The sequence below is a fragment of the Neoarius graeffei genome, chromosome 11 (assembly GCF_027579695.1).
Source record: "Neoarius graeffei isolate fNeoGra1 chromosome 11, fNeoGra1.pri, whole genome shotgun sequence".
Classification (NCBI taxonomy): domain Eukaryota; kingdom Metazoa; phylum Chordata; class Actinopteri; order Siluriformes; family Ariidae; genus Neoarius; species Neoarius graeffei.
In genome coordinates, this window is record NC_083579.1 from 81174003 (window position 1) to 81196609 (window position 22607).

Genomic DNA, 22607 nt, shown 5'->3' on the forward strand with positions numbered 1-22607 from the left:
GCTTAATGCTCTAAAGACAGTGGAGATGATTGTAGACTTCAGGAGGAGCTCTAGCACACCCTCCTTCCCCCATCACCCTGTTTGACTCCCGAGTAACCTCTGTGGAGTATTTCTGCTTCCTGGACACTATAATCACTCAGGACCTCAAGGGGGAGATAAATACCTGCTCTCTCACCAAGAAAGCACAGCAGAGGATGTTCTTCCTGCAGCAGTTGAAGTCTGATCTGCCAAAAACAACAATGATGGTGCACTTTTGCACCGCTATCATGGAGTCCATCCTCACCTCCTCCATCACCATCTGGTACGCTGCTGCCTCTGCCAGGGACGAGGGCAGACTGCAGCGCATCATTCGCTCTGCTGAGAGGACGATCAGCTGCAACCTTCTGTCTCTTCAGGACCTGTACGAGTCCAGGACCCTTTTTTTTGCCAACTATTTTTATTGTTTTATGAATATTACAATTGACAGTACACAGTAATAAAGTTAATGCACATAAAATCATACAAACAGAATGTTAACGCCTGGCCAAAGGTGGCAGTGAAAGAACATGAACTTAAACACTGACTTAGGCCAGCTTTCAAGAAATACACGCGTGTTAAACTTGGGTATACATTCACACCGACAGATGTAACACAGATCACATCAGCATTTAAGTCTCAGCTGAAAACATATCTCTTGAGTCAAGCCTTGTGTTAATGGTGTTTCTGAGGTAAAGGAGTAGATCTGGAGGATCCTCAGACAGAGTGTTTTGGTAAACTGGGATGTATGGATGCTGTCAGTCCCCACTCGCTTGCTCACTCGAGTTTGTTGACGGTGTAGTGGCTGCTGCTTTATGTCCCGGGGCCCCTCATGCCTGAGTTACCTTCTGGCTCTCCCCTTTTAGTTATGCTGTCAGAGTTAGTTGCCGGAGTCCCTGCTTGTACTCAGTGCAATATGTATACTGTTCCTACTTATTCAGGTGGCATTGGGCATACCTAACAACCTGTGTTTTCTCTCCCCCCCCCAAATCTGTCCCTCTGAGTTACATGTTGGTCCTGGGATTGAGATGCTGAACCTCTTCTGCTCCTCGGACCTGCCTGATCCATCCTGGTGCCCTGTGTCTGGTTGGAGTCTCATCACATCGCTCCTGTGGAGGACGGCCCCATGTGGACAGTTGGGGGTCGCGCCTGGAGGACGCTCTGGACTCTTACAGTAATGCTTTTATGGCTGAGGACTACAGTTGACTCGATAACTTTAGGACTGCATGAACAGTTTTGCACTCAAGTTTCCATCAATGAAGAGTTTAACATCAACGAAACTGACTTCATGTTAAAAATGTTATAATCACGCTGTCTGTTATCACCCAAATGAGGATGGGTTCCCTTTTCAATCTGGTTCCTCTCGAGGTCTGAGGGAGTTTTTCCTTGCCACCGTCGCCACAGGCTTCATCATTGGGGATAGATTAGGGATAAAATTAGCTCATGTTTTAAGTCATTAAAATCCTGTAAAGCTGCTTTGCGACGTCTTTTTTTTAAAAGCACTATAAAAAATAAACTTGAAACTTGAGATTACAAATTAGACACACACAAAAACAAAAAAAAATAAAAATAAACAAAATAATTAAAAAGGGGGCCTGTGTGAATATTAAGGCCTACATAAAGGAAGCTTTACTTACAATCGAGGTAGAAAGGAGGCGGGTTTTTACAGTGTTCTCTACACTAATGTACAATACTCAAACTATGCAGGTGACACAAATATATAGATATATGAAGTGGATTATAAATTGGCAGAAAAGAACTGAATTGATTCCAGAAATTCAAGAAGAGGGTTCCATATCTTGTAAAATTTTGTGGTGGAGCCATGCAACATAGCCCTCATCTTCTCAAGATTGGAATAGAGCAAAAGGTCTCTTAACCAGTGAAAGATTGTTGGTGGAGTGGAAGACTTCCAACTCTAAGATTAATCTCCGAGCTAATAGAGTAGCAAATGCTATGAAGTCAGCCTTATATTTAGGGATCAGTAGGGTGGAGGGTAGAATTCCAAACAAAACACAGTTACTGGAATAGGATCAAAAGGTACATTTAATATAGTAGATAGAATATTGAAAATGTCAGTCCAATAACTGTGGAGAGAGGGGCAAGACAAGAACATGTGTATTGAAGAGGCTGGGGCTTGCTGGCATCGGGCATAAAGGGGGTTTGTGTGTGGGTAGATCTTCAAGAGCTTCTCCTTACTCCAGTGCGTACGGTGGAGAATCTTAAAATGTAGGAGGCCGTCTTTGGCACAGAAAGAGAAGGAATGTACTCTACTACTGATGTAGTGGTTAGCGCTGTCGCCTCACAGCAAGAAGGTTCTGGATTCGAGCCCAGTAGCCGGCGAGGGCCTTTCTGTGTGGAGTTTGCATGTTCTCCCCGTGTCTGTGTGGGTTTCCTCCGGGTGCTCCGGTTTCCCCCACAGTTTCAAAGACATGCAGTTAGGTTAACGCAGGGCGGCCTTGGGCTGAGGTGCCCTTGAGTGAGGTACCGAACCCCTGACTGCTCCTCAGGTGCTCTGGTGTGGCTGCCCACTGCTCTGGGTGTGCGTGTTCACTGCTTCAGATGGGTTAAATGCAGAGGATGAATCTCACTGTGCTTGAAGTGTGCATGTGACAAAGGTTTCTTCTTCTTCTTGATACAAGATTTTCTCCCAAGTGTCCTCAAAGCACCTCTCCAATGAGTCCAGGACCCTGAAGAGAGCAGAAAGGATCATGGCCGACCCCTCTCACCCCAGACACAAACTTTTCAAATCATTCCCCTCTGGTAGGAGGTTGTAATCCATGAGAACCAAAACCTCACACCATAAGGCCAGCTTTCTCCCCACTGCAGCTGCCTCATCAATACGGTCAGAGACCCCACTGACTAAACTCTAACCTCACATTTTCAATCTGTGACATTAATGCACTTCGTCTTGGAATTGCGATTTTGCACATCCCATGGTCATGTCCTGCATCTTCATTCTGTGAACTTTTATTGCACATTCTGGCTCACGCTTTATAGCTCGGTCATTTATTTAACCCACTGTGCATATTCTCTTCTTCTCACACATTCATGTCATGACTCTTCATTATGTGACCCATTTTTGCACATTCCAGGACATACCGTACATATTTTAGAGTCTTCTTTTTTTTTTTAATTCTTCAATCTTACCTGTTCAAGCACCAATCACCAAAGCAAATTCCTTGCATGTAAGAACGGACTTGGCAATAAACCTAGTTCTGAAAGTGTGAAATTCCTCGTCCTAGTGGCCACAACGATGAAGAAATGAATGGCTCCTTCACTTTATGATATGATAACCCACTGAATAATTACCTGATGAGATAATCATACGCATCAGAAAGAAAGCACTTCAATGTGCAATTCCCAGTCTCTGATTCTCCAAGATGACGTGGTTCAGGGGAATTTATTTTAAAATCTACACTACAGCTCTACTGTTAACCAAACTCGAAGCACACAGGGAGTGTTTGTTGTTAAGCTTTCACAGCACCGAAGTCCTCAGAGATCTATTTGCAGACAGATTAGAGAAATCACATCCTCCCAAAGAGGATGGTAGATTAACAAGCGCACAAACAAGCCAAGTGGTTCATGCTGAAGTTGCCTTCTCTTTACATTAGCACAAAGGTAATTAAATTATATACTGTATTTGTTGCAAAGATCCAACGTACAGCCGAGTCCCTTGTTTTGGTTGCCAAGAATCCTAAAAAACTGCATCTAAAAATAATCCAACAATGTACGGCAAGCTAGTTAGCTTCTTAAATGCGTTCGAGTGGATAGAGTGAGGGAAATGTATGGGTTTATGACTATTATCCTCTTCTAACAAAAAGTTTATAATGTAGCACATAAGGTTTGCACACGATGACCAAAAAAAAAAAAAGTCAAATCAAACATTTCAGCTCAATTTCACACAAATATTATAAAGATTTAATCTTCAGATCTGAGGAAGCACCAATCATGCTTTTTCCATTTTTAATTATGTTGATCACGCTCATCTCATCTTCTGTTCCTGAGTCATACGATTCAGCACAGGTGGTTTATTATAAGTGGATGGAATCAGAAAATGTCTAACCTCATTAATCCAGCGTTTCAGCCTTGATATTGAGTATTGAATCAGTACATTCCTATCTGTATCTTTAGATTATCTCATAAGTATACGCAGCTGGACCTGTACAGTCAGAAATAATGGTTTGCCCTCTGAAGTACAAACAAACATGATCATACCCTCAGGCACACATCAATAAGTCCATTTTAAGGTCCGGTTATGGTTCATTATAGCATTCCTGTACAATTACATGCAAGCAAAAGGTACAAAAGGCTCCTGTGGCAAGAGCTTGTACTCTAAATTGTCAGTAGCTTTTTTTTTTCTTCTTTTTTCCTAAAAAAGTGCATGATGTTCAACTTCAGTGTTTCCCCCAAGTTTACTGGTGGGGGTGCTGGATGAGGAGGGTCACCTGCAGGACCCCTCCCAGCGGCTCTGATTACAGAGCATTTAGACCTGAACAAAGTTAAAGGAGTCAACAGTTAAAGTCTCCACATTCATTTTAGAACAATAATTAGAACAATTTGTACAACAGAATTGCACTCCTGTTGTTTTGTTTTTCTCAGACCTTAAAATGTGTGTGTGGGGGTGTGGTGGGGGGGGGGCTCCTCCTCCCCAGTATAATGGTAGGGGAAACACTGAACTTCACTTGGGGGGAAAAAAAAAAAGATTCAAAGCTTCCAGAGGTTTTCACGGGAGGATCCATGTTTCAGTTGCTCAAGACATCCAGTTGTTCCTGACTACGGTGGAATTACGTTCACTCAACTCAGTGAGTAACAGAATTATTTACAAGTCCTCACAGTACTGACTTCTGAACCCTTTATCCAGGGACAAGACAGACTTTTAGAAAGTTCAATACGTACAAGCTTCATCAGTTAGACCAATGCTCACCGACGCTGTTCCTGAAGATCTACCTTCCTGGAGGTTTCATGTACAACCAAAATCAAAATCTAGCACATGCCTATTAGTTGATCAGGAACGTCTTAAGACATTAAGAACATTAGATGGTCAGGTGGAGCTAAAGTCTTCAGGGAGGAACAGGGTCGGTGATCACTGAGCAAGACTGTGACGGCATGTAAATGGCTTGTGGCTCAGTTAGGACTCACTGCTCCTGTTTGAAAATAATCCAAATTGAAAAACTACAAACTTCACCAAAGCTGGATGAATGGCTGAAAGAGCTGAATGGTCCAGTCAGATCTGATGAGAAGTTCAGGTCAGTGAAGGCAACAGATGCGATGCAATGCAATGCAATGCAATGCAATGCAATTTGACATTCAGTGACAGACTAGTGCAGCATCATGACTCTTCATTTAAAACAAGGTGCCCACATGCAGCACTGCACCGATTAATCGAATCGTGTTTCTTACCTTCTGCACTTCCGTCCCATGGCTTTCTCCGCCTCGGTCTTCCGGTCTCCCCTCTCCTTCAGATCCGCCGCCCGGTTCTGCAGCCTGTCGGTAACCGAGCTTCCGCGCTCCTCGGAGGGAGAGTTATTCCGCCTTCGCATCGCTGAGATGACACGAGCGGACCAGGTGCGGGGAGGAGAGGAGAGGAGAGGAGAGGAGGAGGAAGAGAGGACAGAAGATGAGATGACAATAAATAATACGAGTTCTTGAACCGATTAATCGTCCAGTTTCCGCATTAATAAAGACAGGCGGTGACTGTGATCCGAAGCTTCGCCCACGTCTGACGTTTAGCTCTCTCTCTCTCCTGCACTTCTCTCTTCTACATCGTTTTCACAAACTGCGATATGTGCTGCAGAGAGCAGCTGATCTATGCAACCTTTTCCCCAGGTTTACCAGGCAGCCAATCAAAGACGCGCAACTTATCTCCCACGTTCCTTAAACAACCAATAGAACACGCGCAACCTTTCCTCCAGGTTCCCGTAACAGCCAATCAGAAAAGACCTGCGGCAGCCATCTTGGCTATGGTAACACAGCGACAAGTGATATTCTTAACCCACTCTTTTTGGGGCAAACCCCGCCCCCTGAGCTATGACTCTATATGCGACACGAATACAGGCGGGATAAACATGCTTTGAACCGTTTCCGGATTTATTTGTTTGACCTGCATCGATCTGTCGGGATTTGTTCATTTTCTCAGCTGTTTTGAAGTTTAATTCGTCATTTTAATTACATTACCGAGCTAACAACAGGTTCAATCTTACTTTACGCAACTAGCTAACATACCTGACATCCGAGTAATGAGTGAAGTCATGAAATGTGAAAGCACTGAAATATTAATATTTATCGACTTATACATATTTAATTATAAACCATTAGGTAATGAGGTTATTAACTAACTAATGTTATCTCATATCTAATTTATAAGTTCTCCGTTGTCTCTATATAACCAGGATGAGTTTTAGTATCACGTTTCGTTATTTTACAAAACGTAAAGAAAATACAAGTCCTGTGTCACAAATAAACTACAGAAAAAACAAACCTGGAGCTCATTTTGTTTCGACTTCATCAAAACTTTGAAATATCTGTCCAAGTTACTCCGCAGTTCTCTTTTCTTTTCCCAGGACAGTTTCAGACAAACCGGTTCCTGAGGGAGCTTTGAGGGAGCAGTGGCTGACTCCCAAAAAGCTTCTCTCTCACTACACTGGTGTCCTACGTAGGGAACGAAATAATGATTTTTCTACCCTAACTAGTGCACTTCTTATACAGTAGTGAGCCATTTAGGATTCAGCCTTTGACTGTGCGCTAAAGTGCTCAAGGACCACATACACTATGGTCAAAAGTATACGGACACCCCTCTTCATTATTAACCTGCAGTGTTTCAGTCACACCCAGTGTTAGCAGCTGTATACAGTCAGTCTGGGCAGCTGAACTGGGCTTTGGAATTTGTTTATCTAATAAAACAAACGTCCGTGGCCTAATGGTTAGAGAAGCAGCTTTGGGACCAAAAGTTTGCTTGTTCGAGTCCCTGGACCAGCACAAATGGCTGAAGTGCCCTTGAGCAAGTGCCCTTGAGCAAGTGCCCCCCAGGCTGCTCTGGGTAGGTTGGACATTGCTCTGGATAAGAGCGTCTGCTAAATGCTGTTAATGTAAAACTCATACTGTATTCACTATATGGGCAAAAGTTTGTCGACACCTGACTATCACATCCATAATATGTGCTTGTTGAATATCCCATTCCATATTTAATCCCCTTTCCAGTTATAATAATGTTCACTCTTCTGGGAAGGCTTTCCACTCGATTTTAAGAAGAAAGAAGAAACCTTTATTTGTCACATGCACACTTCAAGCACAGTGAGATTCATCCTCTGCATTTAACCCATCTGAAGCAGTGAACACACACACACACACACAGAGCAGTGGGCAGCCACACCAGAGCGCCCGGGGAGCAGTCAGGGGTTCGGTACCTCGCTCAAGGGCACCTCAGCCCAAGGCCGCCTCACGTCAACCTAACTGCACGTCTTTGGATTGTGGGGGAAATCAGAGCACCTGGAGGAAACCCACGGAGAGAACATGCAAACTCTACATAGAAAGGCCCTCGCCAGCCACTGGGTTCAAACCTGGAACCTTCTTGCCGTGAGGCGACCGTGCTAACCACTACACCACCGTGCCGTGGTGGTGTAGGGATTCGTGGGATGTGGCTGTAGGGGTTTGTATTCATTCAGCCACAAGATCATTAGTGAGCTCAGGCACTGATCCTGAGTGCAGGTAGTTGGTGTTCCAGTTCATCCCAAATGTATTCAGTGGGGTTGAAGTCAAGGTTCTGTTCAGGACACTCAAGTTCTTGTACTCCAACCTTAGCACACCATGTGGTCACAGAGTTCATTTTGTGCACAGAGGCATTATCATGCTGTAACATGTTTGAACTCTTTAGTTCCAGTTAATTGTGAAAGAAGTATTCAGATTCTTTACTTTAGTAAAAGTACTGTACTAATACCACAGGATGAAAATACTCCACTACAAGTCCTGCATTCCAAATCTTACATCAGTGAAAGCGTGTAAATATTATCAGCTATCAGCAAAATGAATTTAAAATATGAAATGTAAAAATACTCATTCTGCAATAAAATGGTCCTTCTCAGTGTTTTATGATTGCATTAATGTGTATGTTGCATTTTACTGCTATAGATGTTGAAGGTTGAGCTCATTTTAATTGCTTTATATATTTTTTGTTAGTTTAATATACAATAAAGTATCCTATAAGATCATTATGTTTGTTGCATCACTGTCCTGTTGGAATGTGTATCTCTAAAAAGTCAGCCTTCAATGCATGCAGAAAAACAGCCCTGTTTTCATCTCTGTGACAATTCCAATTCCAGCTCAATGAAGGGAGTTGTTAAATAGTTTATTTAGTTTAAGAAGTACACATTCAGAAAATAAAGTGCATTATTGTTGCTTTAGAAGTGCACCGGCTTGTCACTGGGTCAGTATCCACTAAGGTACTTTGGCATTTGTACTCTTTATATACTGCTTGGGGTGTGTTGTGTGGCTTATGCCACAGGGTGTTGTGATGAGCAAGTGTGAGTGTACTGAGCGTATGTGTATGTCTTGTACTGTCCATACCTGTCCTCGCCGCTGGCTAGGTTTGGTCCCAAGCCGAAAAGGAAGCCGAGTGCGTAAGTCTTCCCTGCCAGTACATAGCCTCTCTAACATCAAGACTCTCACTGGACCTCCTCGTGGTGACACACGGTAACTGGGTACCCAGCGGCCCCAGGCTAGTCAGTGTGGGATCTCGGTGTACTCGGGGACCCCAGAGGTGCAGTATGTAAGGCCCATCGGCGTATGGACACGCCCTGCTACTCACCAACCCCAGGTCCGCTGCCTTGCGGGTAGGCTTTTGAGCCAAAGGCTAAGGGAGACAACCCCGACAGAAAACATAAGGGCAGGCTAGGCTCTTCATCCCAGCAAAGAAAACTGACCTACAGTAAGGGAGTCAACCCCGAAAGAAAATCTGGAGTGCAGTCCCACAGGCAGTCAAGAGCTGAACTCAGTCTTGTTCTGGCATCTGCTGCAGTCAACCTGGTCCCAGACATATTGGCCCGTCCATTCCTCTGGTTCCTACCAGCGAGACCTAGAGGGGGATTCTGCTGCTTGGGCAACTCAGTTTCTCCACAATTCTGCCCAGGCTTGCGCCCTGGAGAGGCCAGCTTCAGCTACAACTACACTGTAGAATCAAAGCGGGGAACAGCAGTTACCGGTTTTAAGTCACAGCTCAATTGGCGTAGAGCTAGGCGCCAGGGGTCGATCCCGACGGTGGGAGAGGTTATTTAACTTCATTGGATAGCTACCGCCCGCCTTAAGCTGAGCAGCCCTCAGCCAATAGGGTGTTGTCCCGCCACTGGTCACTTGTCTTACTGGGTGCGTAGGACTTAGGTTTCCCCCGAAAAGTGGTCAGTAATGTTTGCACCAAGCGACAGAACTATCAACTCAAAGAAATCAACACTCAAGCTAGGGTGTTGGAATGTCAGGACAATGCTGACAGGCCTTTCAGACAATGTTCAAGCTGTATCGGACTTACGAAAAACCGCTGTTATCAACAGCGAGCTCTCACGTCTAGGAATAGATATAGCAGCACTACAAGAGACCCGTTTAGCGGACTCAGGTAGCCTTAAAGAGTCCGACTACACATTCTTCTGGCAGGGTAAAAAAGAAGACGAACCAAGACAGCATGATGTTGGTTTCGCCGTGCGCAACACTCTACTCGACAAAGTACAGCTGGGTCATTCAGCGACAGACCGCCTCATGTCTATAATCTTAAACACTACCGATGGCCCAATCAATCTCCTATGCGTATATGCACCGACACTTACAGCATCTGACGAAACGAAAGATACATTCTATAGCGACTAAGACTACGTTCAGACTGCACCCTGAAACGACCCATAACCGATTTTTTTGCCCATATGCGACCTGTAGCCGATTTGTTATTGACAATCTGAATGACACAGATCCGATTTTTTTCACATGCGACCCAGGCCGCTTGGATATGTGGTCCTAATTTCGATGCATATCCGTTATTTTCACATGCGACTGCAGTCTGACCAGACAGGTCGCATTCATGCGACCTACACGTCATCAACAAGAGACAAATGTCACTATTCTGAATTGGCTAATCCCGCCTCTTTGGTGGAAACTTGAAGAGTGCGCTTTTTTTTTGTTTATGTATTATGTAGATGTGCTTATTACGTGTCAATTTGCGCATGCGGGACACTTTTGGGTTGTTTTCCATTCATATTGGAGATCACATACAAGTCTCATATAATTGGTAATGTGAACGGCCTAACAAAAAAATCGGATTTCACAACAAATCAGATATGGGTCGTTTCAGGTTGCAGTCTGAACGTAGTGTTAGAATTATTCCTCCAGGGCATCAGTAGACAAGAAAATCTCATCATTTTAGGCGATTTTAATGCTCGGGTAGGCAACGACAATGAAGCTTAGCCAAACTGCCTTGGTCAATTTGGAATAGGTAAATGTAATGACAACGGACAACGGCTATTAGAACTGTGCACCTTCCATGAGCTATGCATAACAAACACCTTCTTCTGTACAAAATATCACCATCGTGTGTCGTGGAGACTCCCAAGATCGAAACACTGGCACCAGCTAGACCTTATCCTCACTAGGAGATACTTCCTCCCCAGCTTCACCATCACCAGAACGTACCATAGCGCCGACTGCGACACAGATCATTCACTAGTGTGCTGCAAAGTCAAACTTCGACCGAAGAAATTTTATCGTACCAAGCAACCAGGGAAATCAAAAGTCGATGTCAGTAAAACTGGAAATCCAGACAAAGTCGCAGAATTCACTTCCACCTTTACCTCTCTATTCAAGAACACAGACAACCAGACCTCAGATCCATTGTGGAACAATCTTAAGACAGCTACATACTCTGCAGCTATCACAGCTTTTGGAAAGAAAAAAAAAGTAGGCAAACAAACGACTGGTATGAGGAAAATTCAGGAAAACTCGAACCCTTCATTGTAGCAAAACGTAATGCCCTGAAATCTTATAAAGATCATCCAAGTCAAGCAACACTAGCATCTTTAAGATCAGCTAGGAACACCATTAAACACACAGTGAGAAAATGCGCGAACGAGTTCTGGATCAACCTTAGTAGCACAGTTCAACAAGCGTCAGACACAGGAAATATAAAAGCGATGTACGATGGAATTAAAAAAGCAATTGGTCCCACCATAGCCAAAACAGCTCCCCTTAAAACTAAATCAGGTGAAGCGATTTCCGACAAAACAAATCAACTCGAAAGATGGGTCGACCACTACTCAGAACTTTATTCGGCAGAAAACACAGTTAGTCAAACCACCCTTGACGACATAGAACGCTGACCGAACTAGACGAACCTCCATCGTTAGAAGATGTCTCCAAAGCAATAGATAAATTTCCATCAGGCAAGGCTCCTGGCAAAGACTGCATACCTGGAGAAGTCATCAAAAGCGGCAAAGTTTGCCTCCTAGAACCGCTACACAAACTACTACTTAAATGCTGGGAGGAAGGTGCTGTTCCCCAAGATATGAGGGACGCCAACATCATCACACTCTACAAAAACAAAGGTGACCGCAGTGACTGCAACAACTATAGAGGCATCTCACTTCTGAGTATTGTTGGTAAATTGTTCGCACGCGTCATTCTGGTGAGACTTCAGGTCTTAGCAGAGAGAATATATCCCAAGTCACAGTGTGGATTTCACTCAAATAGATCTACTGTTGATATGATCTTTTCCCTACGTCAACTCCAAGAAAAATGTAGAGAGCAGAATCAACCCCTCTATCTGGCCTTCATTGATCTGACCAAGGCCTTTGACCTAGTGAGTAGAGACGGCCTGTTCAAGATGCTGCCTCTTATTGGATGTCCGCCTAGACTTCTCAGTCTTACTCGATCCTTCCATGATGGCATGATGAGTACCGTGCAGTTCGACGGCAGCATCTCCAAAGAGTTTGGGGTAAGAAGCGGAGTGAAACAAGGATACGTACTAGCACCAACCCTCTTTGGCATTTTCTTTGCTCTTCTGTTGAAACATGCTTTAGGTACATCAAACGACGGCGTTTTTCTCCACACAAGATCAGACGGCCAACTCTACAACATTGCTCGTTTGCGCGCCAAGTCGAAGGTGCGAAAAGTCACTATTAGAGACATGTTGTTTGCCGATGATGCTGCCATCGTCTCTCATTCTCAAGAAGGTCTTCAGAGGCTAATGGATGATTTCTCTAGTGCATGTGACCTGTTCAGTCTACGAATCAGCCAGAAGAAAACACAGATCATGGGCCAAGCAACACCAGCGCCACCAAATATCACAGTTCATGGGGAAAACTTAAAAGTCATCCGCCAATTCCAATATCTTGGGTCTACTACAACCGACACACTCTCGTTGGACGTTGAAATCAATAAACGTATCGGAAAAGCTTCAACAACGATGGCTCAATTATCAAAGCATGTCTGGGAAAACAAACACCTCACTGTCTCCACCAAAAGCAAAGTCTATCAAGCTTGCGTCATAAGCACTCTGCTCTACGGCAGCGAGTCCTGGACCACTTATGCATGGCACGAAAAGAAACTTCATGTTTTTCACATGAGATGTCTGCGTAGGCTTCTCGGCATCACTTGGAAAGACAAAGTAACCAACAACGAAGTGCTAGTTAAAGCAGACATACCGAGCATGTACACCTTGCTTCGCAAGCGACGTCTTCGCTGGTTGGGCCACATTCACAGGATGGATGACGGGCGAATCCCCAAAGACCTGTTATACGGGAAATTGTCAAGTGGTAAGCGCAAGGCAGGCCGGCCCTTCCTTCGCTTCTCAGGTGTCTGCAAACGCGACATGAAGGCGTGTGGCATCGACACCAACAACTGGGAGACCCGTGCGACAGACAGGTCAGTCTGGAGGTCTCTGGTGCACCACGGATTGACCAAAAGTGAGGGGAATGTGAGAGCCAAGGCAGCAGAACAACACCAAAGAAGAAAGGACAGGCAATTCCAACAGCAGCCCATCAATAATGCGACATTAATGTGTCCTCGCTGCAATCGACAGTGCCGATCAAGGATCGGCCTCTACAACCACAGTAGAGGTTGTACCTCCTAAAGCGCAACCCCATAGTCATCACTGACTGATGGATGCCAACAAACTATACTGCTTGGGAATGTTATATGCACCTTTCTGGCCCTAAAAAGGTACACATAGTTACTTCGAGGTCCAATAATAAGCCCTAGGGGGTACATTCGTGTAGGTTGTACCTTGGGGACAGAACTGGACTCCTACTATACCCCTGTTTCTGACAATGCAGGACAATTTTCTCAACCCATAAAGGAACACGTAATCCTTCAGTTCATAACAAACGTTCAAAATCACCACATTTGGAGATGAGCAGTTTTCACTGGACAGGAAAGGTATGAAAAATTGTAATCTGAAAAGTAACTAGTACCTAAAGCTGTTAGATATTTTCCTCTGAGTTACAGGTCAATTCTGAGATCGAGATGCTGAACCTCTTCTGCTCCTCGGACCCACGGGTGCAGATAGAGGGGGGGACAGGGGGGATTCGTCCCACCCAGATTTAAATTCACCTCGTTCGGTCCCCCCCACTTAAAGGGAGGAAAAAATGTCTAAATTATTTTTTCCCACTTATAGGGAGGAAACGTATTGTTTACGTTCCGTAAACGTCTAAATTATTTTTTCCCACTTATAGGGAGGAAAAAACGTCTGATTTTTCAGTGAGGTTTGCCTTATGCAAAGAAAGACAGCATATGCTGTCTTTCTTTGCATAAGGCAAACCTCACGGAAAAATCAAAAGACTAATTACCATTCGGTTTATTGAGGTGCACAGCAGCAGGGCCGTTGACAGCTTTGGCTGGGCCCGGGACAAAATAATCTGAGTGGGCCCCCCCCCCAAATAATCTGAGTGCCCCCCCCACACACACACACATACGCGCGCACGCACATCGCCACACAGCAACCACCCACACCCAACCCCTCTTTTCACAGTCTCCATTCACCCCAACCCTTAAATAACAGGTATTCCAAGCCCATTATAACAGTCAACCATTTTATTTCAACATTTCAACATATTTACAGTTTGAACATTTCCTTAGTCTGCAACTATTCATGTGAGTTTTTCAGTGTATTTTTTTGTCTTGTTTTTCATAAACGTCCTTTCCGTACTCGATTTAGAATGTTACAAAAAAAATTGACACCCTCCCAACCACGTAACATTAGCCTATCTGACCTGGGGGCTGACACGTTTATTACGGATAAACCAAAAGGATTACAACGTTCCCTGGATATAGAACTGGACCGAGAAGATTTCAAAATCTTAACGTGTAAGCAACAACAATAAAACAGAGGTTGTTTTATTCATTTAGGGCTTATTAGGCTACTTTCATTAATTGTGCTTTTCATACAGGCCTATCATTTTTCACTTGAGCAAGGGAATTGTTTGAAGAGTATCCAGTCTAAGCGAAAGTTTAATGTTTTGCAACAGACTAACCTCAAAACACCCCATTTATAGCCCATTCGTTACATTAAACTCTATCTAGCTGGCAATTTCACATGCCGTCGTATCTACACGGGATGATTTCCAACAAAATAAGGTTTAATTAACAAGAGGCAGCGTTCCACGGGCTTTCAGCTAACCGGAGTCCAGCTCAGCGCAGCTCAGCAAGCGTGCCTAAAACATTTGGATATGATTGCGGGCCAATGTGCTATTCTCTGCTTCATTGAGATATATGCAACACAGTGTTATTAAACCGATATGTTTATGAAATAATTCAATGCCCTGTGCATTTCAGTGTTCACTCAGTGTACCCTGCTATCCCCTACTTTATAATTATGAATGGCGTGTCGCGCGTGCTGGGGTTACATTACGGGGCTGGAAAAAAGTTATCTGTGTCTTACCTGGCTCAGCTGCCCCACTGTCTTCACCACCTGCTGCATCATCTGAATCTTTTCTAAAATATCTATGCAGTGAGCCCCTGAGGCTCTTGGCTTCTTCATCTCTTTTTCTCTTTTCTTTTCTTTTCTTTCCTCCTGATTTGTGCATGTTGGCAAACGGGCTCGCACGCTTATTGTCGAAGCGTTATGATGGAATAGTGCCGTGTTATTTGGCGCCTTAATCAAAGACCAAACCATTTCTGCATTAGGGGTGGTAGGTGGGTTCTTGAATCTATTTTCGAAGACAATAAAGGCAAAAGAACCAGAAATCATTCATTGAATGCAAATATAGCACATTTTTCTCCCCCAAATCAACACATTTTGAAATGAAACAGAATGATTAATGGCATCTTCATGAGGGACCAGTTCTGGGCCCCCCCTCATGCCTGGGCCCGGGACAAAATACCCGGTTGTCCCCCCCTGTCGACGGCCCTGCACAGCAGTACATACATAGTTGCAACTGCGCAGACTGCACGGGTTGCGAGCTCGAGCTTGGTTGCTATGGTTACCCAAAACAAGTTTGACAGGCATATTGGGGACAGCTCCTCCTAGTTCAGGACCCCAACACGGCATGATGAAGGGTGCCAAAAGGCAGAAAACAATTGCATCGTTTTTTCAAAAAAACAACGACTGTAAGTAAACTGTGCCTTACTTTATCATATCACCTTGCAATTTTTTGATTGTCTGTTCAAAATAATGTCGTAGTGAAAGTAAAATCGTACGGAGTAGAGATGCCTTTCTGGTAGCCTCCTTCTTTCGGTGGCAGCCTGTAGATACAGTGCTCAGAAGGCAGTTTTAATGTGTAATCTGGCGTTCCCTGCCATAATTTCAGCGAGCATATTGTTTCATAAGGAAACTTTGCGAAGAGTTGTTGACTGACTGCCGCTCACACAACACACAGGCATAGTTAGAAAGTCAGGATGCACTGGTTTACACTTTACACACACACACGTAGCCCAGCCTCTCGCTACGTTTAACAGTTGGAACTTAGCGGTTTTAAAACTAGTTTTGCAGTTTTGCAATTTCTGTGCGTGATGATAATGTGTAAACTTTGGATTTCCATAGGCTATGTTAAAATGTTATCATTGTCCTGGCCTGCAGGTAGTTCCTGGTGATGGCAGTGAGGGAGGTGAAAATAACATGTATAAACACTACCGTTCAAAAGTTTGGGGTCACCCAGACAATTTTGTGTTTTCCATGAAAAGTCACACTTTTATTTACCACCATAAGTTGTAAAATGAATAGAAAATATAGTCAAGACATTTTTCTGGCCATTTTGAGCATTTAATCGACCCCACAAATGTGATGCTCCAGAAACTCAATCTGCTCAAAGGGAGGTCAGTTTTATAGCTTCTCTAAAGAGCTCAACTGTTTTCAGCTGTGCTAACATGATTGTACAAGGGTTTTCTAATCATCCATTAGCCTTCTGAGGCAATGAGCAAACACATTGTACCATTAGAACACTGGAGTGATAGTTGCTGGAAATGGGTCTCTATACACCTATGGAGATATTGCACCAAAAACCAGACATTTGCAGCTAGAATAGTCATTTACCACATTAGCAATGTATAGAGTGGATTTCTGATTAGTTTAAAGTGATCTTCATTGAAAAGAACAGTGCTTTTCTTTCAAAAATAAGGACATTTCAAAGTGACCCCAAACTTTTGAATGGTAGTGTATATATATATATATATATATATATATATATATATACACACGCACACATACATATATACACAAAATGGAATCATTTGCTGACAGCTCAGTCCCCCCCAGTTCAAAAATCCTATCTGTGCCCCTGCTCGGACCTGCCTGATCCATCCTGATGCCCTACATTTGGCTGGAGTCTCATCACATCGCTCCTGTGGAGGACAGCCCCATATGGACAGTTGAAAGTCACACCTGGAAGACGCTCTGGACTCTTACAGTAATGCTTTTATGGCTGAGGACTACAGTTGACTTGCTAACTTTAGGACTGCAGTTGTCATGAACAGTTTTGCACTCAAGTTTCCATCAATGAAGAGTTTATAACGTCAACGAAACTGACTTCATGTTAAAACTGTTAATGTTATAGTCATGCTGTCTGTTGTTGCCCAAATGAGCATGGGTTCCCTTTTGAGTCTGGTTCCTCTCGAGGTTTCTTCCTCATGTCGTCTGAGGGAGTTTTTCCTCACCACCGTCGCCACAGGCTTCATCATTGGGGATAGATTAGGGATAAAATTAGCTCATGTTTAAAGTCATTCAAATTCTGTAAAGCTGCTTTGGGACCATGTCTATTGTTAAAAGCGCTATACAAATAAACTTGACTTGACTTTGTGGTATAGTGGAAAATAAGTTTAAAGTTGCATGAAATGGAAATATTCAAATAAAGTATAAGTACCTCGAATTTGGACTGAGAGTACTTGAGTAAATGTACTTACATTCCACCACTCATGGGCGTCGCCCCCATTGAATGTGAAGGGGGTGTATCCCCTTCACATGTCATAATTCTTCATTTGGACCCTCCCACATTTAACATAAAATATGAGTTCACCCAGCACCGTTTCTATTGCTTCATGAAAGAATCCATTCCACTTGATCGATAAGGGAATACACAGACCACTGAAAATCCACTCCGGGTTTTCCGGGCGTTACCGACAACTCACCGCGTGCAGGTGAAGTGAATCTCAGTGCAAGCAGAGGAATGTTGGTGCAGCTGCTCGAAAGTGGAGGAGGTGACGTCAGCCCCATCGCCACCTCACAATGGCTAGCTTTTGCTAAAACCTTATTCTTTTGTTATCTGCCCTCAAAATTAACCCTCAGCCACGTTCAATTAATGTTCAACTAAACAATGAAATAAGCTTAGCTTAATGGGGTATTCTTGGTTGATGATGAATTGTTTGCAGTATTTGCTCCTCCCCAGACACAATGGACATAAGGACATTCTTTACAAAGAAGCAGAAAGTCAGTCAGAATTTCCCCACAGGACAGGGTTTCTTTGTCCCAATGGAAATGTTAGTGCAGTTAGCTGGCTAGTCAATGTTAGGAGATGTATCAGCTAGCTTAATGTTAGCTATCATTTAATTCAAACCCAGTAGGCCTGCCTTATTGTAATGCCAAGAATGAGGTCAAGTCTGCTCTGACGATATTTATTGATTCCCTGTTGTGATTTGAAGAACTTGTTTTGTCTGGTCTTTGCCAGTTTTCTGGAAAGTAAGATGGGAAATCAGTGTATGGGGAAGGAATAGTAGAAAGGAAAGCGATGGAGAGAGATGGATGTTATTCCAGGTGGAGTGTGAAGGAAAGGGGGATAAAAGTGATGAAGTGGTAGAAATTGTGGTGGCACCAATGTCAGAAGGAGTTATATCTATAAATCTGTTTGTTGTACTAATCTGTAAATGTTACTGTAGCACCGCCATTGCATGTAGGCTGACAAAACTGCACTTGTTCATTGTGTGAAGTTCTCTTTTATGTGTCGTTGCTTGACACAGTGTGATTTTGTGTTATGAAGACTGCATGATGCCATGGCATTTTTGTTATGAGTATCACTAAATCGGAAAAAAGTAAAATGCACCCACTAAAGTCACTGTTGGTGGTGAACAAAATTGCACCTGTTCATTGTGTGAAGTTATTTTTTGTGTGTCACCGTTGCTTGACACAGTGTGATTGTGTGTTATGAAGTTTGCATGATGCCATGTCATGCCTGGTCATTGTGTGAAATTATGAATATTTTTATTTTTAAACAGACAGTTGAGTGTCACTATTGCTTGGCCCAGTGGCATGTTGTGTTACATCTAAAACTAAATAAAAAAGGAAACAGAATTAAAAGTAAAATGCACCCATAAAGTCATTGTTGGTGATAAATTGTGTCACATTCATCTCATTATCTTCGGCAGAGCAGTGGGTTTAAAAACAGGCTGATGAATATATGGACTAGTTGAATGAGGACTTATTGCTGAGTCTCTAAAATAGTCATTGAATTAAGTGACTTTTGTAGGTAAAATTATGTGTTTAACAACCTGATAAAAATACACCAGAATGCAGGAAATGGCATCTAATTAATTAAAAATGTTCTGGGGGAGGACCCCCAGACCCCCCACCAGTGTGTCCCCCCCCCACATTAAAAATGCTTCTGAAGCCCCTGCCACCACTGGTTCCAGGGAAAGGAACCTGTAATGTTAAAGCATACAAAGACATCCTATACAATTATGTATAACTTTCTGGCAAACAATTTGGAGAATGTCTCTGAGGAAAATTCATAATTATGTTACATAGATAAACTAGTTATTCTGGTTAGAGAAGCAGCTTTGGGACCAAAAAGGTTACCGGTTCGATTCCCTGGACCAGCAGGAATGGTTGAAGTGCCCTTGAGCAAGGCACTGAACCCTCAGCTGCTCCCCAGGCTGCTCTGGGTGTGTTGTACGTCACCATGGATAAGAGCGTCTACTAAATGTCTCTAATGTAATGAATTACAGCCTAAACAGTTTCCTTGAAGGTTTTTATTAAACTGTGCCTGGACGTTACTCTAAAAATGAATTAAAGGCTCACCACATTCACCTGTGAGTGTGAATGGTTGTCTGTGTCTATGTGTCAGCCCTGTGATGACCTGGCGACTTGTCCAGGGTGTACCCCGCCTTTCGTCCGTAGTCAGCTGGGATAGGATCCAGCTTGCCTGCAACCCTGTAGAAGGATAAAGCAGCTAGAGATAATGAGATGAGATGAGACCACATTCACCGTCCCAGGTAAAAGCTATAAAACTACCCTAAAATATCCTTGATGGTACCACACCAGCAATAAGGAAAGGTACACAAATGTGGTACTTTAAGTTTATTTCTGAAAGTGTATTGTGTGTTGGTAAATGTTATTTATTGCTATGGCCTACAATAGATTCTTATTTTCTTAACACACAGCTCTGTGCAAAAGACTGAGGCACGTGTAAAGAAATGCTGTTGACTAAAAATGGCTTAAAAATAATGAAATGAAATGTTTCAACATTAAAAAAATACTATAAAGAGTAGCCAGTGAGCCATCACACACACATCACATTATCTCTAGCCGCTTTATCCTTCTACAGGGTCGCAGGCAAGCTGGAGCCTATCCCAGCTGACTACGGGCGAAAGGCGGGGTACACCCTGGACAAGTCGCCAGGTCATCACAGGGCTGACACACAGACACAGACAACCATTCACACTCACATTCACACCTACGGTCAATTTAGAGTCACCAGTTAACCTAACCTGCATGTCTTTGGACTGTGGGGGAAACCGGAGCACCCGGAGGAAACCCACGCGGACACGGGGAGAACATGCAAACTCCACACAGAAAGGCCCTCGCTGGCCCCGGGGCTCGAACCCAGGACCTTCTTGCTGTGAGGCGACAGCGCTAACCACTACACCACCGTGCCGCCCGCCAGTGAGCCATAATAAATGAAACAGAGTCAGTACTTGGTGTGAGACGACCCTTTGCTTTAAAAATAAATCCGTCTGGTCCAGTGAGTGCAGTTTTATGCGGAAATGATCTGTAGGTTTTCCTGAGCATCTTACAGAACCAGCCACAGTTCTTCTGGACACTTTGACTGTCACACTCTCGTCTCGTCTCGTCTCGTCTTCTTCCGCTTATCCGGGACCGGGTCGCGGAGGCAGCAGTCTAAGCATGGAAGCCCAAACTTCCCTTTCCCCAGACACCTCGGCCAGCTCCTCGGGAAGAACACCGAGGCGTTCCCAGGCCAGCCGAGAGACATAGTCCCTCCAGCATGTCCTGGGTCTTCCCCGGGGCCTCCTCCCGGGGGGACATGCCTGGAACACCTCCCCAGGGAGGCGTCCAGGAGGCATCCGAAAAAGATGCCCGAGCCACCTCAGCTGGTTCCTCTCGATGTGGAGGAGCAGCGGCTCTACTCCGAGCTCCTCCCGAGTGACTGTGCTTCTCACCCTATCTCTAAGGGAGCGCCCAGCCACCCTGCGAAGGAAACTCATTTCAGCCGCTTGTATCCGCGATCTTGTTCTTTCTGTCATTACCCAAAGCTCATGACCATAGGTGAGAGTCGGAACGTAGATCGACCGGTAAATTGAGAGCTTCGCCTTTTGGCTCAGCTCCTTCTTCACCACGACGGACCGGTAAAGCGACCGCATCACTGCGGAGGCTGCACCGATCCGCCTGTCGATCTCGCGCTCCATCCTTCCCTCACTCGTGAACAAGATCCCGAGATACTTAAACTCCTCCACTTGAGGCAGGACTTCTCCACCAACCTGGAGAGGGCAAGCCACCCTTTTCCGGTCGAGAACCATGGCCTCGGACTTGGAGGTGCTGATTCTCATCCCAGCCGCTTCACACTCGACTGCAAACTGCCCCAGTGCATGTTGAAGGTCCTGGTTTGAAGAAGCCAACAGGACAACATCATCCGCAAAAAGCAGAGATGAAATCCTGTGGTTCCCAAACAGGATTCCTTCCGGCCCCTGGCTGCGCCTAGAAATTCTGTCCATAAAAATTATGAACAGAACCGGTGACAAAGGGCAGCCCTGCCGGAGTCCAACATGCACTGGGAACAGGTCTGACTTACTGCCGGCAATGCGAACCAGACTCCTGCTCCGTTTGTACAGGGACCGGACAGCCCTTAGCAAAGAGCCCCGAACCCCATACTCCCGAAGCACCCCCCACAGAATACCACGGGGGACACGGTCGAATGCCTTCTCCAGATCCACAAAGCACATGTGGACTGGTTGGGCAAACTCCCATGAACCCTCGAGCACCCTATGAAGGGTATAGAGCTGGTCCAGTGTTCCGCGACCAGGACGAAAACCGCATTGTTCCTCCTGTATCCGAGGTTCGACTATTGGTCGAATTCTCCTCTCCAGTACCCTGGAGTAAACTTTCCCTGGGAGGCTGAGAAGTGTGATTCCCCTATAATTGGAGCACACTCTCCGGTTCCCTTTCTTAAAAAGAGGGACCACCACCCCAGTCTGCCACTCCAGAGGCACTGTCCCCAACCGCCACGCGATGTTGCAGAGGCGTGTCAACCAAGACAGCCCCACAACATACAGAGACTTGAGATACTCAGGGCGGATCTCATCCACCCCCGGTGCCTTGCCACCGAGGAGCTTGCAAACCACCTCAGCGACTTCGGCTTGGGTAATGGACAAGTCCACCTCTGAGTCATCCGCCTCAGTCTCCTCAGTGGAAGACATGACGGTGGGATTGAGGAGATCCTCAAAGTATTCCTTCCATCGCCCGACAATGTCCCCAGTCGAGGTCAACAGCTCCCCACCCGCACTGTAAACAGTGTTGGCAGAGTACTGCTTCCCCCTCCTGAGGCGCCGGACGGTTTGCCAGAATTTCTTCGAGGCCGACCGATAGTCCTTCTCCATGGCCTCCCCGAACTCCTCCCAGTTCCGAGTTTTTGCCTCCGCAACTGCCCGAGCTGCAGCACGCCTGGCCTGCTGATACCCGTCGGCTGCCTCAGGAGTCCCGGAGGTCAACATGGCCCGATAGGACTCCTTCTTCAGCTTGACGGCATCCCTTACTTCTGGTGTCCACCACCGGGTTCAGGGATTGCCACCACGACAGGCACCGGAGACCTTGCGGCCACAGCTCCGAACAGCTGCGTCCACAATGGAGGTAGAGAACATGGTCCACTCAGACTCAATGTCCCCCGCCTCCCTCGGAAGCTGGGAAAAGCTCT

At 44.9% G+C, this 22607-nt stretch overlaps 1 protein-coding gene across 2 annotated transcripts in view; it reads right to left on the reverse strand.

Annotated features, from left to right (window-relative positions):
• Positions 1–6614, reverse strand: part of abhd12 (abhydrolase domain containing 12, lysophospholipase) — a 71116-nt gene extending 64502 nt beyond the window's left edge. Inside the window, exons 1-2 of one of the 2 annotated variants that reach the window (XM_060934790.1) lie at positions 6494–6614; positions 5416–5557 (exon numbers count right to left, since the gene is read on the reverse strand). In XM_060934790.1, the coding sequence (XP_060790773.1) occupies positions 5416–5555 (140 nt within the window). In that variant the 5' untranslated portion in view covers positions 5556–5557; positions 6494–6614. Of the gene's footprint in view, positions 1–5415; positions 5811–6493 lie in introns of those variants that run through there. The other variant, XM_060934792.1, reaches the window with a different exon arrangement.
• Positions 6615–22607: the final 15993 nt, after the last annotated feature.